A 19,296-nucleotide genomic window follows, 5' to 3' on the forward strand; every position below is an offset into this window, starting at 1 on the left:
CTTGCTTGAAGACACGATTGCTATCTCATTTCTCGCATCTCGCATCCACACCGTTGACACTTGCGTTACCTGGCTGGCGAGAACACGCTACGCTAACCCGGCTTCCCGGGAACATTAGCATAAATGCGAATAGCAAAATATTATTTATGAAAATTATACTTGTCATAACCAGTTCTTGTTCTTTTCCCCACACCACCCCCCCCCCCCCCAACCCAGTTCCCTCACAATGACGACTCCAGCGAAAACGACGGCGACGACAACGCTTTCATTGAGAAAAAGGTGTCTCCCGGGTTCTGTGTGTACCATTTAATAAGTGCCGGGGACTGATTTAATTTCCCATCTGCGGCAGATTATTCGCGTTCTGCCATTTCCCGATAGTTTACGGTCAATCAGCGCGTCGCCGGATGATTCAGGTTTAGCTCCCACTAATTGGTGTTCGCCCCGCGCACCGTCTCCCCCCCCTCCTTTGAGAGGGTGGGCGGGGGATAGTTATTTCTCAACAGACATTTTTGTCTTGCAATCATTAACACGTTTGTTTTTTGCTTTCTTTAATTTTTATTGTTTATTAGCTCTAAACAACTCCGCACGAGGGGTCGGTCGGGAGCGGGAATCCTCGCACCCCCCGGGTATATTGAATATATTTTAAATATATTTATATAATAGCTACCTTTCGTTTAAATTTTAAGTATATAATTTACCTTGCTTTGAAATAGGGAGCGTATCTCGCCTTAGACTAATTGTTCGCTAAACTTTTTTGCATATACAATATATTAAACTTTCAACCTTACGCATCTATATGTTCCTAGGAATAAAACGGTAAGAATTGCGTCAGCAGAACAAAGAACGAAGCCACCGAAAAAGGGGGGTTTTCCGTGTGGAATTTTGTTTGGACTGCAAGTTTCGCGAGTTCTCCGCGGAACTGTGTGTTACTTTGTTTACGTTTTTTTTTCTTTTTTACAAACATCGATGAAAAGTGCGCTTGCGTGCGTTTTATTTTTTTTTTTTTTTTGGTTCGGTGTCCTAAGCCTTATCATTGCCAACCAATTGTCTGCTCGACGCGCGCGCATGCTTCGAATTATATTTATAGGTATACCTAATTTATACACAATTAAGAAACGATGAAAAAATCATTCTTTGATTCGCTAGTTTATGTACACGAGAAAAAAAAAGTAAGCGAAATTTGTCGCGCATTTGTTATTGGTTTCCTTCTATCTTTTTTTTTCACTTCAGCGGGAAAATTCATATCACACAGATTTTTGTTGGTTTTGTTTTTCGATTGTGGTTTTCATATTTACAGAGGAATTTTTTTTGACAGCGATTTGTTGCTTCGCAGCGCCTACTAGAACCGATCGGTTTGTTTCAGTTGTGTTTGTGTGTTTTTTCTTCTGTTGCAGTTGTTGTGTGAGCGTTCAAGCAGGCACAAAATGGTAGATTTTTTCATCCGATTTCTATTATTTCCCACGAACTTTCTCCTTTACAATCTAGAGTGGTTTTTTGGTTTGCTTTAGGGTTACGTATTTCCATTTAGAAGTAGAGATGAGATTCTTACGTTTGTGGGTGTGAGTGTGGATGGAACAAATACATGCGTGGTGATATTAAAGCGGGTTTAGTGGGCTTCACAGCAGCGCCATCACTGTTTCAGTAGTTGAAACAGAGCTCATCGAGCAACAGTTGTTCTCAATAGGCCGTCGTGGGCCCGTGATGCACCAAATGGTGATGATGGTGGCTGAAGTGGTTCAGGTGATTCATTGTGTCCGGTCCGGATGGAGGCGTTGGGGCGTACCAATCGTTAGGATGGTGCTGCGGATGGTGGTACAGCAGCGGATGGTTATGGTGGCCAACCAGCATCGATGAAGCCGTCGCGCTAGCCTGAGGAGATACGGATGAGGCCGGAGTCAGCTGGAGTTGGGGTGGCGCTAAACTGCTCGGGTGGTTCTGCAGGTGGTGATGGTGGGAGTGCTGGTGGTGCGAGTGGTGCAAATTGTGATGCTGGTTTTGGCTCAGGTGTGAGAGGGCGCTGTTCGTCGAGGATGGCGTCGAAGAGGCTCCGACGGGCGACAGCAAATGACTGGAGGAGGGAGATTTTGTGTTGTTGTTGCTGGTGCTGCTGCTGTTGTTGTTGTTATTGTTGATCGATTCACTGCTGTGTTTGCTCGAGTTGTGACTATCGTGAAGACGGCTGATCGACGGCGGTGTCTGAGTGCCTCCCGTTATGATGCTATCCGAGCTGGACTCCTCGCCCTCGCTGTCGTAGTTGTGCGATGGTGACTTCTCTCCCAAACTTCCGTGGACCTGTCGAGAACGAAGAAGATGAATAACGATTACAATACAGAACTGCTGACCGATTGGATTGCGTACAGCTGAATAGCGCACAACAGCCGAGAGCAGAGTTGAAAATCATCTCACTTTCTCGTTTTATGCGTATCGCCACGTTCAATCTTGACAAACAATTTATTTTCACGTGCAGAGGAAATAATGAAACGAACGATGATGAGAGGGGAAAAAAAACCTACCTTCATATGTTTCCTCAGCGATGATGGATGAGTGTAAGATTTATCACAACCATTAACACGACAGTTATACGGCTTATCAGATGTATGGACGTGTGAATGTTTCTTTCTATCTGATGAATTAGCAAATCGTCTATCGCATCCTTCATGCTCACACTTGAACGGCTTTTCACCTGCAAGAAGAGAAAGAAGAAAAACCTGGTGAGAAATTGCATACTGCGGACGCGTGATCTATGCTAGTCTCAAGAGTACGCAATCGGTCCGATCCGCTGGCCTCCCCCGCTCTACTTCTCAGTTTTCCCGTCCCTCGCAAAACAAAAAAACGTGTGGCTCATTCAAATTGTGTTTGCTGTTTCTGCGAAGCAGCCATAAATCATACCCAAAGCCGAAGGTCCGAAGCAGCGGAGGAAGCGAAACCCTCGAAGAAGGAATACCAGTACATTTTTAGGATTCTTTCCGGGACACACGTTCCACGGGAGGCACGCTAGAGAATTTATGGCACCTCGTCCTTCGGGCCCCCGTGCTGCTCCTGGCTGGCTGACCTTGCCGGAATGGAACTTTCGAAATTGCAAATATTTGAATTATGGTTTATGGCGTTTAACTGTTATGTGTTCTTTGGGTGTTTCTCTCTCCATGCTGACTTTTTGCCGTTTTGGAAGGATCTCTTTCGAAGGTCAAAACCCTCCCTGGCGGGAGGTTATCACCGTGTCCCTCGATAGCTGTATCGAGAAAAAGAAATACTCACAAAAAGGGTGTGCTGTGATGTTTTTGAGTGATTTTTTTTGAGCAGCTGAGTGAGTAGTTTTTTTTTGTTCCTGTTTTTAACTACTCCAAAGTAAATGGAGGCGTAAGATTTATGTCTTTCAACCCACTCTCAACCTGGAATATTAGCTCTATTAGCAGGAGGATATAAAATATGGTAATAATCGTTCGTAGAAGTGCGTGTCCCTTTTCCACCTTGTGCTGCATCCACACAAACTGTCCCATGGGAAGCGAAAGGATTCCCTCCCAGCATTCCGATGGGCCGAACCGAACCCCGTAAGCCGTAACAAAGCGAGAAATCAAAATAAAAATCAACTTTTCCTCAATTCCAGCCTTCCAAATGCAACGAGCAGCGAGACAAAAGGAGTAACGAAAGCGATCGAAGGGAGAAAAAAATGGTTCGATATAATAAATGATCAATTTAATATGTTTGCCCAATCTGGTTTTCTCCCGCTCGGTTCGATGACTGGGCGAACCAAATAGGCATTATTCGTCCGGGGTCCACCCGGATGATATTTTTTCCCAAAATAAATTATTTCAAGGCTCGTAAAGTGCGACTCTCGGTTTCGGGATCCTTTCGGTCGGATCGCGTTCGATCGTAAATTTACGATTTTTACTCGCGCTGCCAGCGCACAGAGGAGGTAAACCGCGTCCAAGGAGGATACCGGCGGCGGCGGCGGTGGTGGAAAAAAGGAAGACGATTAAGGTAATAAATAATTTTCAAATTACTTGACAAGCGCGCTCTGTCGAGCGTTTGGTTTTGGACGATGGGAGCAAGAGCATCCCCTAAACTGATCTCACGCACGAACCCGATTGATCCTTCTTATGGGCTTCTCGTGGGGACAATCCTGAAAGTTTCGCATCAAACCCTCCGCTCGCTTCCGCACCGATGCGCACACTTATGCTAAAAGCGGATTTTACACTCAATAAAGCGCTCTCAAATGATCACTTTATTTTCTTCGCCCCCTCTCGTTCGGCTGTTTATCCCATTGTCACACTCCCCTCCCCACACCGAAACCGGTGCCGAAATCTAAACATTATGATTATATATCATCCACAAACCGTTTTATTAAAGCCTGCTTCCTTTCCTGCTACTTCGTCACCCCCCCGTACCAGAGACGGGGCGAGCTGTTGACTGGCGCGTCACCAACAGCAGTCGTCCTCTCGTGTGTTGCGCTGTAGTACGACTCCGCCTCCACAGGCTCACACCAGTCGGCCGCCAGTAGCCCACCACCACCACAAAGGGGGATTCCGAGCGGATGCGTGCTCGTGCAAAAGTGGCGGTTGTCCACGCGGGATGCTTTCTTTCGCGAAAAGGACCGAATCCGTGTGGATGTGTTCCGATTGACATAACCGCGTAGGAGCGCAAACAAGACTCTAGTCCTCGCACGTTGTTTACCAGTGACCTTTAAGGATGTGGTAGTAATGAAGATTTCCCCCCACATTCATATCGGCAAATAACGCGAGATGTCATAATATTCCCAAAGGCGAATGAGGTGACTTAGACATTAGATGAGACTTGAAGTCGTGTCCTCAACTGTAAAATATGAGCGAAAGAGTAAGGTGGCTTCCAGAATAAAGCAATTTGTTTTCTCACTCCACTCGAGGGGCAGAATGAGGCGAATTTACAGAAGCTTCATCTAGCAATTGCAGAATTGAATAGATATTCATTTGTATACCAATTGTCCTTCAATATTTTCATTTTTTTCAGTGTTATGTTAGTGTGTACCTATGCAAGCCATAAACTGATATATCTGTCGACATCCAGCTAAGCCTAAGAAAAAAATATTGAATTCTTATAAAAGTATATCTCCTTGTTATTCTTGGATTACGTCTTTCGGGAACATGTAGAGGGAACAAATTGAAATTAAATATCCGTCGCGTCACAAACATTGTCTAATTTTGAGCGCTTATTGCCCAGACATTTCTTGTTAGATTCACAAGATTTCGGCACCAGTAGATTTGGACAATCCGTAGCGATCTATTGCAATATGAATAGTTAATTTTAATTAACCAGTCAATATGTTAAAAAAGGGGGTTCTTCGTAGCCACATTGGTTGCGCGTTTGCTTACTAAGCGATCGATCGTGAGTTCAAAACTCAGGGCCCTCAATTGACCATCTCATAGAATAGAATAATAGAACAACTACGTCCACGCAACAATCATCAGCGATGGAGATCGATCTACGGACGAATGAAGATCGATTCATCCATACAACTGCTTTGCTCTGCAAGAAACATCGGGCTGTTGTATTATTAATAACCCAACAATGATCAATATCAACTGTTTCCGCGGTCCAATCTGCTGAACAATGAATGAACAGAAAGGGTACTCTTACGCCTAAATGGCCACTGTGTAATTTGCAATTTATAGAAACCTAAACATGTAACATGTACACGATTAAAACCCGGCTCTGTTACAGCCTAAATGCAAATGAGCCTAAATAAATGAACAAAATGGGGGGGGGGGGGGGGTAAATGTAAAAAAAGGTCTGAAATGATTGCTCCTGATTTCCCATTCATTTGTGTAGACCGCATGGCCTTTCCTAAACACGTGATCGTCTGCGACTGCGGCATATTTTGTTAAAAGAAGATATTAAATAACATCGTGCAACAAATATTGTGTCGTAATGCTACGTCAACTATGCGATCATGTCTTGGACACAACCTTTCAACTGTTTTCCTCTACTCGGATTACAGTATTTTGAATGGAAACTGGGCACACTGGCTAACACGAATGAAGCCAAGGAGTATGCGATCTAAGAAGGCTATTTTTATACACGATGTTATTTGACGATTTATACATCTTGCATCTTACTGGAACTTACATGTGGTTCGCTATCTACTTTCTAGGCGAGACAGTAGTGTTCAGATGTATTTATTAACAATGTTCTCGTATCCTCTTGTTGAAGCTCTCTGTTTTGTAGATACCAATAGATAGTGAAAGCAGTATACCGTTCTGAATCATATTTCGGACAACATCATATTTCGGACACTTTGTTCTAATATCTTGAAATGCTTAATGCACTGATGATGTAACTATCAAATTATTATCACAATTGCCTCTTTAGAGTAATCCCTTGGTTTCACTATCATTTCACATGAGAACTACATTTGAATTATAACATAATCGGCAGAAATCTTACAACACTACTCATTATCGTTTGTGTTTGACGTTTCCTCAGCGTGAACACGTAGAATTTACCCGTTCATAAATATTTAAATTTCTCCCGTGTCTCATCAGTTCTCATCATCGTTAACAGTTTACTGTGATTGCTTGGTAAGCGTTTCGCAGTTGACTATAAAATATAATCAAATGTAATGTAATTTTTGTCCAACAAATTACAAAATAAAGTGTCCGAAATTTGGATTCAATTTGTCCGAAATTTGATTTAGTGTCCGAAGTTTGATTCTTATTTGCTTAATTTGAAAAGCATTTTATTCGATGATATTTTTATGTTCTCAATCAAATAGGGTTGAAAGTTGTCACTGTCACTGCATATATTCGAGCTACTGTGATGGCCATCAACATTACCATCAAGCGACGTGCAACAAAATATAAACCGACAGATCAAGTTCTTCACTCTTTGTTGATACATAATTTGTCAGGGTGTTTGACCAGGGCTCTGGCAATCCTATCCCAACCAACACAAATTGAGCGTATACAGCGTAAAGCTAGGCTCGCGCTCAGGGTTCACGCATTGGAGTCAATATTGATGCAAATATGTTCAGCATTTGCAATGGCCTGTAGCTAATGATTCCGTTGGATAGTTTCCTTGGGGAAACGATGTCGGATACTCATCCGGAAGCTTTATTTGGCGATCTGCAAGCCAATAAATTCTGTACAAGGATAATTTTTAACATTGACGCAAAAAATATTCCAATTTTTTGTATCGACTTGCCTTTCGATTTGCGATGCGATCATTATCTATTGAACAATTAGTCATCAAAGACGAAGGGATTTTTTCCATTCAAACAACAATATCTCTGTATAGAAAGGTCCTACGAAACGTTGATCAGGCTAACTGGATTTGCTATTGAATTAGTTGGCAAGATTGTGTTAATTCACAAGATCTTTGAAAGAACGGAACGATTTTTTATTTCTTCCCGATATTTTTGAAATATTCTTCTTCTTCTTCTTCAATGGCACTAACGTTCCTAGAGGAACTTCGCCGTCTCAACGTAGTATTACTTGCGTCATTTTTTATTAGTACTTAGTTGAGATTTCTATGCCAAATGACACGCCTTGCAATGCATTCTTGAGTGGCAAGCTCTAGAATACGCGTGATCACAGTGCAAGTCGGAGGAAATTTCTTTGACGAAAAATTCCCCCGACCAGAACGGGAATCGAACCCGAACACCCGGCATGTTAGTTATGACGCTAACCACTCGGCCACGGGAGCACTAACTTTATTTTTGAAATCTACACAATGTAAAAAAAAAAGTTCGTAGTGAGATCTTGAGAGATCTTTCTGCGTTCATTCTGTGATAAAAAAAAGTATTTTATTTGTAATGAAAAAAACGGCAATTACTTTTCGTGTAAACCTTATAATAAGATTAATAGCACATGATTATATATTGTCCCGAAAAATGTATGACACTTCATTCAGATATTTTCAATCGCAACCATTGAAATGGAGTGATCTCTGAATTTCGAACAGGTGGAATAAGCACTGCTAGTTTTGAAAACACATAGTCTTCGTAGACATTCACACACTTATTCTAGGATTTGATCTAATCAGAATTCTTTGAACGGAGCCCAATTTTGCATTCTGCAATACGATCGAATCGAATTAAACGTGGACGTGAACGTGGACGAACGTGCACTACGTGGACATAACAGCAGTTTTTTTTGGAACGAACAGATACAGAAATTTGGTTTTGGGTGTCTTAAAGGGGCCTAAATGCAAATGAGCCTAAATAAATGAACAAAATGGGGGGGAAAAATGTAAAAAAAGGTCTGAAATGATTGCTCCTGATTTCCCATACATTTGTGTAGACCGCATGGCCTTTCCTAAACACGTGATCGTCTGCGACTGCGGCATATTTTGTTAAAAGAAGATATTAAATAACATCGTGCAACAAATATTGTGTCGTAATGCTACGTCAACTATGCGATCATGTCTTGGACACAACCTTTCAACTGTTTTCCTCTACTCGGATTACGGATTACATCACGGACAAAACGCTGTAGAAATTTAATTTTTGGGAATTATATCTTCAGCTTTCGCTTATAATCAGATAAGAGTGTATAGATCACGTTGGCCATGCTTCACTGTCAATTTTTCGTAAATTTGGAAAAATGTCGTCGAACGAAAAAGAGCGTCGTGAATTAATCCTGCGCACTCATTTCGAGAATCCGGAGTTGTCACATCGAGACATCGGTAAGATGCTGGGAATCGTCCAATCCACGGTCAGCAGAGTACTAAAACGATACTTCGAGAACCTAACCATCGACCGGAAGGTGAAGAACGGCAAAAATGACGGAGCGTCAGTGAAACAGATCACAAGCGCGTTGTTAAGCAGTTTAGACGTGATCCGAGAAGTTCGGTCCGGGATGTCGCCAATAAGCTGAATTTGTCAAGTTCATTCGTCCAGCGGACCAAGCAGCGGGAGAGCCTGCGTACATACAAGGTTCAGAAGGCTCCTAACCGCGACGAAAGGGAAAACATTGTGGGGAAGACGCGAGTCCGGAAGCTGTACACCGAAATGCTGACGAAGCCGCATTGCCTGGTAATGGACGACGAAACCTACGTCAAAGCGGACTTTCGTCAGCTGCCGGGCCTGTTGTTCTTCTCCGCAGAGGACAAATTCAGCGTTCCGGAGGAGATTCGCAAGCAAGAACAATCCAAGTTTGCCAAAAAGTGTCACCGTCTGGTGGCAATATTCGCGCTTGCGAGGTAAATTACTCTCTATCTAATCAGTAGATACAGAGATAGTTCCAAATTTTAAAAAAAACCTTTCAAATATAAATTACTAGCTGAACCGGGAAACTTCGTTCCGCCCTAAATGGTTTTTTTTTGTTATCAATACCTAAGCAAACGTTCACGTTTTCTTGCTAAGCAAACGTTCATGGGTCCAATTGTTCTTGTAATTGATCCTTTACCATTTCCTTTTACTTTAAATTTCCTAGTACTTCTACCAAAACTCGTCATTGTAATATTTCATTTTCAGACACAATTTTCGTTCTAGATTTTTCAATCACTTGCAAATAACATGTTTCTCCATTACACGGAATACACATGTTTGGTACAGAAAATATAACAAAATGATGACATCTCAAATCGGACGACTCTTTCTTCGAGTTTTGCGCTTACCCCTTTGCTTGCATTAGTTCTCGGGATAGGCAAAAATTCGTATTTCATGGCAGTATTTGTACGGGAAGGAGTGGCGAATCATCATAGAAACATTTATTGCCCCTTAAAACCATCACATTCCGAATTTGGTTCCATGCGTTCTCGAGTTAGGACCAACCAACCCCCCCCCCCTTTTTTTTCACTCCCTCAAGTGTATTGAAACATCATTGAAACGTAAACGTATCGTAAAACCTCCACATGACAAATTTGATTCCGTTTGCTTGATTAGTTCTCGAGTTATGCAGAAAGTTGAGTTTCATTTGTATGACATCCCCCCTTAGAGACGGGGGAGGAGTGTCGTACCACAATAGAAACATTTTTTGTCCCCTGAAACCTCCATATGCCAAATTTGGCTCCGTTCTCGAGTTACGCAGAAATATGCTTTTCACGATCTTTACGATCTATTATGAAATTTTAGATTCATTTAATTACGCGAATCTATTGCATTGTGTTTAGCGAATGTTTGCAGATACATTTGGAAAAAAAAATAGAGACTAAAATATTGTTTCCTAATTGTGGCTGTAAGTGCCCTCTAAAAATCGGAACATTTATCTCTGGATCTTGACGACCGATTCAGCTGAAATTTAGCCAGAATACGTAAAAATGCGGCTGTATCTACTTCTTTTATTTTTTTGTATAGAAAGAAAGATTGCGTTAGAAAGCACTTTTTAAACACTATACAGTGTAATTGAATGGAGCAAGTTATTTACAAGTAAGTTACTTTAAGTTTAGGGGTCGTTAACGTTTTTGATGTTAGAAGCTAACCGAAAATGTAGAAATAGAAAATTCTAATTAAGGAGGATATTTATTTTAATAGATTTTTTTCAATTATCAGTCCTAATTTTTATCTTAAAGAGTATTTATCTCGGAAATTCACATATTTCGCTTCATGCACGTGAGCTGACGAGTTCATTTTATCCGCGAGAATCGTTACTTTTAATTTAAATTTGAATATTTAGTTTCATCGTTCGATAATTATTCAATGAATTTTCCATGCGTACTTGAAATGAAAGCATTCAATTGAAATGGTCGAACTGTTATAACAATAAGCTCTATCTGGATCATGATGACATCAATGTCGCTAATAAAAATATTGCATGTGTGCTCTCTCGCGGATATCAAATAGCAACCAATTATGCTTGTTTTAGAATGAGCAAATTTTCGATACAATTCAATATCAGAAAATTCAGTAGCGTATAAATAGGAATTTGGAACATTATTTATTATCCTGCAGCAAGCTTGAATGCTGCTTACACCGTTCCATCGACATGAAGCTGAGCGAAATTTTGTATATCTTGTTGCACCCATCTTGATTGTCTTGTTCCAACTTTCTGATGTGGGACGAGGCTATTGTCGAAGCAACGCGAATTCGTATTTTTTCGCAGCAGAAGCTCGACCTTCCAGTTAACGCAATGCATGAACCGTCCGATAAGAATGTATATTTTCTTCAAATCTCATTTTGCCGAATAGTTGAGAGTCCACGTTTTTAGAATCACATCACTTACCGCAGTGAATCCTGATTTTTCTTAACAATTTCCACTAACAACTATCCCTTCCATGATAAACGCCAGGGAACCACGCTATAGAGGCGACCCTTCTGGCTTTCGGGCGGCGAATATCATACTAACATTCCTTCCCTTCCCCTGGTGACTGTAAGGACGTGGTCGGCGTCGTTTTGACCATTCAAAGCTCGAATCACCGAAAATTACACAACGAGAACGATTTGCTAGTCCCAAGCGTCATTCTGTGTGTTCTTGGTGCAATTTGGTTGGTTCAGGTCAATCACAGAGAGCAACTACGAATTGTGCAGTCTACCCAAGCTCAAGCTCAAGCAAAAGCTCGACCTCCCAGACAGGTGTCCTGCTTAAATATAGACCAAATATTTTAGAATAAGGATACCGTCTAGCGTAGCTATCGCTCTTTAAAAAAACCTTGCTCTAAACTGGGCCAGTTCTGGGTATCTCCCATAATCAGACACAGAGTTTTAGGCTATAACCGACGTAAGACATTCATGCCACCGTTCCAGCCAACCCCAGCCCCGAAGGGAGATCGACCAGGAGTAGAACCGTTTATTATGTATTCAAAACCAGATTTTCCTTCACCCACAAACAACAATATATTCAAGTGAGGAGGGAAAATAAATGATCCCCTGGTTTTTGTGTATCTGTGTTTGTGTTGGTTCGCACCCTCTCGCATCCACGAAGCTCGACGCAATCGACGGTGGTCTGTGAATCACTTAGGGGTTTTTTTTTTCTCTCTACGCAGGAACATTTCCCGACATTTCACCCGTGCAGAAAACGCCGACGGTTCGGACGGATCTAGCCGAAAGGTCTTGTCTCCCGTCTTCTGGCTGCTGCCGACGACGCCGCCGTCGGGTCACCGTTGACGACCGAGAACGACGAAAAAAAGGATTACCGGATGACATATTGATCTTGCTTATTGAAATAAATCGCCGTCGCCGGAGGGAAGGCCGTGCGCGCAATGATCGATAAATTTGAATAATTTTAATTAAATCATACCCCCTTTTTTTCGTGAGGGGGAAATTCTGGCCCGAGCAGCGGGGCAAGAACGCAAAACCGAAATAAAGTCAAATAATTTATTTCAATCGAATCGTTGGCCTCTCATCCTGGGGCCAGGCTGAAAAACGATGCTCCCGCTAACCGGAGCCAGAGCCAGAGCATCGCGGCTGTAAAGACGAAATAATTAATCGTTTTTCCGCGGCCGTTGTCTTATGGGGGCCTGGGTTGGCGCTCATTTGAATATTAGACGCCACATCGATCCAACCGGGGCTCGAAAACGTTCGATGGTTATGCTTCCCAATGGCTCGGCGGTGGTTGCGCATAGCGCGTAATCTCGATCTTAATTTGATGGGATTCATCTTCTCCACTAATCGCACATTTGTTTTCCTCTTTCTGATCGCGTTGGGTTTTTTTTCTCCTCGGTTGGGGTACGTGTGGCGTCAACAAGCATTTTATCGCTTTCACTCGGGGCCATCATCTGTGGAAGAGATATGAGATTCTCCGGAGCTCTGGAGTGGCTTCGGTGCCATCGCCGGCGCGATGGGCAGCAATAGATAAGGGACTAATTAATGAGGGTGCTTTAATTATTACAAATGATTGGGACGGAGAGGAGGGCTTCATTTTCTGGGGGGAATTGGGATCGAACGCAATTGACGCGCTCGCGAGGACAGCTCATGTAATCAATTTTCCGGAAACACCCAGTCTTGCAAATCTCCAGGTGATAATAATTCCGCCCCGCTGATGGGAAGGGGAAAAAAAGGGGGTGTAAGCGGAAAACCCTTCGGATCTTTGTTTACGTTCCGTGTACATCGTGGCGATGATTTACGAGCTTGTAGATTTTTTAATTTCTCTCGTTCTCATCACGCGCCATGTCTCGTGGGGCCCTGGAGCCCAAACGGGTCTGGGGGCTGGGGAACCCCATAAATCAGCGGCGACCAAATGCGTTCCGAAATGTTATTATATTATAACGACGCACGAGTCATAAAGGTGCTATAAATATTTTCGGGAGACCACGGGAACCGAACGCGCTCGACTCATAAAACATGATTTAAATCACCCAAGATTCTCACTCATTTAAGGCTCAGCTTCCAGCCGGTGACTGGATGTGTGCGTGTGAGAGTGAATGTGGGGGAACAGGAATTGGAGCTCGAATAGCGCCACTTACGGCACAGGGCAGAGACAGTTCTCCACGAAGAAAAGGCAAAGTTTGTCAGGTGTTTCACGAGCCGTTCAGCAGAAGATTCGTTTTTAATAGACGCTTTGTCAACGATGGCTCCCCGAAGGGAGCGTCTTAGTACCACAGCAAATGAATTATATGACTGTCGTCTCGTTGCGCCCAACCTCAGCAACAAAGAACCTCAGACAAAGGCTCCGTTTCACTTGATCTTGATAATGAATTGGGCTATCAACTTTAATAGGGCACAGTAAAAGCTTAAAGCACGCAGCCACAAATGTCCTCTGCGCGCCATTCGCCACGAGCGAGAGGGAGAGATTATTTAGAAAAGGCAATATTGTTACATCAAACCCAGTCCCTTTCATCGTCTCGTGTATTTTTTATGTTCCTGCGAGAGGGGAAGTTCCAAGCGTACGTCACCAGCAGATAACATTCACTTTCAGGGGGCGGTTTTGCGCCCTTTCACCACCGCCGCTGCCAACGCACAACAACATAATAATCATCATCGTCGTCGTCATCGCTGTCGTCGTCCTCTTTCTGGGCAAGGACACGCAAGTGATGATGATGATGATGCGAATGATGATGGTTCTATTATTACACTCCACGCAGAGCACCGTGCGATCATCGCATTCGAACATAGCCCTGCGTTCACTTATGTGTGAGTGTGGGTGTATTGGGAAGGAAAATACGCTCGGTGTATATAAATTGTACGTTTAGAGCAACTCCCAATCCCTGGCACACGGGGAGGATTTAGCTGTCAAGGGGAGCTTTGCCGGGTTTGCCAGAAGTCACTGCTGCTGCCAGAAACACACGTGCGGGTTCGTGCCCGCTATAATACCTGTTGTCGGAGAATAAACTGATCCAGATTTTCAATTACGGCACAACGGCAATGGTTCCTCCATCGCATTCGGATCGATTTCTCTGCCAGCGCCAGCACTCGGTCCGTGCGGGTTAGATCGTGCGAGATTTACACCAAAATGTTTGCTGGCATTGAAATGCCCGATTGAGCACCTCTGGCGCGATTAACATTCCATCCTTATCGCCCCCTCCAAATCTGGTCTAATTCAGCACCGGAGATCGACAGTGTCGGGGCTACGGTTCCACGAATTTTACGCCTGTCAGAAGTGGGTGGTATGCCCCGGACCCGTACAGTTTACGGGTCAAATATTAATTACCGAATTAAAGCTATTTTTCTGGCTTCACCCTGGGACCTTGGGCTGTGTGTGAGTAAGCGAGCCTCCACTTGTATGACGACGATGTATGATTAATGATTTCTCAATTCCAGCGAACTGCAGAGCAGAACTCAGCCTCAGCTCAGGTCCCGTGGTGATCATGGTGATTGAGGTGGGCTGCGAGAGGAAGGCAAGCCAAAGACACCGGGTATGATATTGATGAAGATTTTTCAAATACCTTTAAACAATGGGGCAGATGGAACGAGATCCTCACAGACAAAAAGACACGACCAGAACAGCACAGAAGGAACAATCCCACAAAGAAAACAGACAGCGGAGAACAAAACAAAAAAAAATCGTAAACAAAACGAAGCACATGTACCTTGAAACGAGATATTGGTGGTTTGTGTATTATGCCGTGTTGTTGTGTACCTCTGGAATTCTGCTGAACGCGCGTCGTGTCCGACAACAAGACACCAAAACGAGAGGAAAAAAAATCGAGATGAAATATTTGGCTTTTTTTTTCTCTCGTCGATCGCTGCATGCCACGTCCAAGCGTCCACAAGTGTGATTGGGCTGGGATTTGAATATTATGGCCCAGCAGCCTAGAGGTTGCCAAATCCGCGTGAGCCGCTTTGGAAGCGAATATAAAACTAATTAAGCAGTTATCTCAGCCAGCAATCTTCTAGGGTCCCATTTTCTCGATCGTAGCAACAACACTAATGGATCACCCCTTCGGAAAGCGGGTGACCCTGCGGTCTCTTACACGCACACACGCACGTACGCAGCAATTAATCATGGCTGCGTCCGATTTGCTGATTAGCGAAAGATACATGCGCATGGTATTTGTCCGGGTGTCACCATCACCGTGTTCCCAACCGTGAGTCACACCAGCGAGCTCGGACAAACTCGGCCCGAGGTGTTTTCCATCCCGTGAAGTTCGTTATATCTGTGATTTAACCGCAAGATGGACCTGACTCAGCGGGACATGTCCTGATTTTGAAATAATGCTTCACGTTCAATAAAAAGAATACTTCATCTCTGAACAGTCTTGTTTCGCTTCACACGTTTATTTGTTTCATTCTGAACACTGGAGCGAAGTTATCAAATCGTCAAATGAAAATGAAAGTATCTTCCATCGAATAAAAATGTCTTATATCTGAATGAACATTTCGTTTGAGATAGAACCGTATTCAATAAAAGTAATGAAAATGACGATGTGAAAGGATGTATAGTATGCCAGCAGGCGTAATCAGTTGCCGGCGCTGGTTGTAAGACTAATATACCCTCATATGCATCTTTCAACCCTTTATAAGTCCGTGGAAACTAGTCGAGCTATCGACTCAAACTTCAGAGAACATAATCCTCATATGAGAAAAAAAACACTTATTTACCTTTGATGAAAAATAAACTATTGAGAAAAATTTATAGCAATATAGTTGCCAGTGCCCGTTAACCTCAAAAACACTGTTCGCCGTTGCCTTGTAAGCTCACTTTATTGCCCTTTGGGTTATGCAAAAATCAAAAAAAATATTTCTAGTGCAGCCAAAAATAAGACATACAAAAAAAATTAACATTTGAATTTTTCATCAAATACACCATTTATTTTATCGACTGCAAACTGCATGATCTTACACAGTAGATCCTAAAAAAGAACGCTTACAGTAAAAAATGTATCAACTTGCTGTATTTTCAACAAATTTAAACAGTATATTTTGTCGACACTCTAAAATCGCGGTTTTTCTACATAAAAATGACTTCCAAAATAAAAGCGTACATTTTAGCAGTCCTAAACAAATTGGAATATTGGCGGATAAATTTAGAAGTCTTCAGTTGACCAAAATATTGAAATAATATTCCAAGTGCGGCGAAAAAAATGTTTTTTGGGGGTGGCAATATAGTTGAATATAGAATGTGCGTGTGAAATACTGCATATCTCGATACTTCGATGATCATTATACCGATATACGACATAATCCATCAATTGCATAGAGAATCGTGTTTTTGCATTTTGTATGCTTTCGGATACACATGAAGCATCCTTCGATTAATATTTTTTACTATTGTAATTTGATACGAATTCATATGCGACCTAGCATGTGTAAAAGTTTTACGATTTAATGTTTGCTGGGTAGTTTCCATGGCCTTATAAAGAGTTAATTCCACTTTTTTTTGGAAAGACAGTCCGAGAAAATCTAGTAGGGAGAAACTCAATCGATTGAAACTTTCATTTGAAAGCAACGATCATCCTTTCACATGCGAAACTGAAACTGACTTATAACCCATTCAAATGAAAAAAAACAGGAAGTGGGTTATATCTATGGTATAACCGCAAGGGTGACGTAGGACTATCGTTGATTTAGAGATCATTTGTTTGAAGTTGAATCTGAATTCATTCTGAATGAATGAATATTTGGGGGACTTCGAAAACGAGAGCGTTACGTTGGAGGCACAAGGTTTTATGCATCCAATATTGGATACGGAAATATCCTACTGATGGGGAAGAATAATCTTCAGAAGCTATCCTGTTAATTGCGATTGATTGAAAAATCACAAAACCAAATGTATTTGGTCACAGTGTTACATGGATAGAAAACATTCAAATAAACTCTTTCCCATGAATGTATTTTTAAATTCCCAGAGGAACTGGCAGATTATTTTCAGTAACGATTAGATATTTCCACATTTTCCTCGATACTGGAAGCCCACCAGTGGTTAATACTAACTCGATAACCACCTGTTAATAGTACTTGATTGAAAAATATTTGGTCACAGTGTTACATGGATAGAAAACATTCAAATAAACTCTTTCACATGAATGTATTTTTAAATTCCCAGAGGAACTGGCAGATTATTTTCCAGAAATGATTAGATCTTTCTGGAACTTTCTCGATGCTGAATGGCATCCAAACGGAAAGAATTCCGCGCGTGTATGTGTGTGTAGCGTTGTCTTCCCGGGGAGTCGTTTGTGACATCACTCTCCTCCTGATGGATTCCCTTCTGGCCTAGGGTGCACAAACAGGCTCTTGGTGACACCGTTCATCCGCGCTTTCATGATAAACGAAGAACTCCACCACAACAGCGACAACATGCTCCAATCGCTGTTCAATTAGAACTGAGTGGATTTCCGAGCGGCGCTCGCTTATATACAGATTGGTGATTTCAATAGCCTGTTTTGAAAGCAATTTTAAGACTATTGAAACAAGTTTTTGGATCACAAAGTAACAAGTATAGAACGCGTAGACATTTTATCTTTCGAATGAAGTGTTTATCATACCATTTCGTTCAGTTGTTTAGGAGCTATTAACGCTCAAAATCTCGGTCTCCGGCGTAACGCTTTCGTTTTCGAAACTTTGATTTTACACCCCGGTATAGAAATGAAAGACGTAGTCCTACGTCAAAAAATCGAGCAGTTTGAATCTTCAAGAGACAGCGTTTTTTTTTTGACGTAGGACTACGTCTTTCATTTCTATACCGGGGTGTAAAATCAAAGTTTCGAAAACGAAAGCGTTACGCCGGAGACCGAGATTTTGAGCGTTAATAGCTCCTAAACAACTGAACGAAATGGTATGATAAACACTTCATTCGAAAGATAAAATGTCTACGCGTTCTATACTTGTTACTTTGTGATCCAAAAACTTGTTTCAATAGTCTTAAAATTGCTTTCAAAACAGGCTATTGAAATCACCAATCTGTATATAAGCGAGCGCCGCTCGGAAATCCACTCAGTTCTAATTGAACAGCGATTGGAGCATGTTGTCGCTGTTGTGGTGGAGTTCTTCGTTTATCATGAAAGCGCGGATGAACGGTGTCACCAAGAGCCTGTTTGTGCACCCTAGGCCAGAAGGGAATCCATCAGGAGGAGAGTGATGTCACAAACGACTCCCCGGGAAGACAACGCTACACACACATACACGCGCGGAATTCTTTCCGTTTGGATGCCATTCAGCATCGAGAAAGTTCCAGAAAGATCTAATCATTTCTGGAAAATAATCTGCCAGTTCCTCTGGGAATTTAAAAATACATTCATGTGAAAGAGTTTATTTGAATGTTTTCTATCCATGTAACACTGTGACCAAATATTTTTCAATCAAGTACTATTAACAGGTGGTTATCGAGTTAGTATTAACCACTGGTGGGCTTCCAGTATCGAGGAAAATGTGGAAATATCTAATCGTTACTGAAAATAATCTGCCAGTTCCTCTGGGAATTTAAAAATACATTCATGGGAAAGAGTTTATTTGAATGTTTTCTATCCATGTAACACTGTGACCAAATACATTTGGTTTTGTGATTTTTCAATCAATCGCAATTAACAGGATAGCTTCTGAAGATTATTCTTCCCCATCAGTAGGATATTTCCGTATCCAATATTGGATGCATAAAACCTTGTGCCTCCAACGTAACGCTCTCGTTTTCGAAGTCCCCCAAATATTCATTCATTCAGAATGAATTCAGATTCAACTTCAAACAAATGATCTCTAAATCAACGATAGTCCTACGTCACCCTTGCGGTTATACCATAGATATAACCCACTTCCTGTTTTTTCAAATAAAAAAAAACCACAGCCGAAAGAACGAAATTGAACAATCGATGTTTTTATGTGAGTAGATAATACTCACAAGAGAAAGGAAGAATAAAAAAAAATATTTTCATCTTTTTGTTTCGACATTGGCAAGCCCTGATCATAATGTAGAATTCACTTTTTGACGTAGGATTACGTCTATCGGGAACGGGAAGAATATTACAAACTGAAAAACGAAAATTGGCCGCATCGCGAAAATTGTCTAATTTTAGGCACTT

The 19,296-nt window shown here is 42.0% G+C and overlaps 1 protein-coding gene across 1 annotated transcript in view; it reads right to left on the bottom strand.

The window, feature by feature from the left end:
• Positions 1–548: 548 nt before the first annotated feature.
• LOC129776001 (pair-rule protein odd-paired) overlaps positions 549–19,296 on the bottom strand; it is a 56,333-nt gene continuing 37,585 nt past the window's right edge. Inside the window, exons 2-3 of the mRNA XM_055781353.1 lie at positions 2,514–2,683; positions 549–2,292 (exon numbers count right to left, since the gene is read on the bottom strand). Of these exons, the coding sequence (XP_055637328.1) occupies positions 1,678–2,292; positions 2,514–2,683 (785 nt within the window). The 3' untranslated portion in view covers positions 549–1,677. The remainder of the gene's footprint in view (positions 2,293–2,513; positions 2,684–19,296) is intronic.

This window comes from Toxorhynchites rutilus, chromosome 3, assembly GCF_029784135.1.
Source record: "Toxorhynchites rutilus septentrionalis strain SRP chromosome 3, ASM2978413v1, whole genome shotgun sequence".
Classification (NCBI taxonomy): domain Eukaryota; kingdom Metazoa; phylum Arthropoda; class Insecta; order Diptera; family Culicidae; genus Toxorhynchites; species Toxorhynchites rutilus.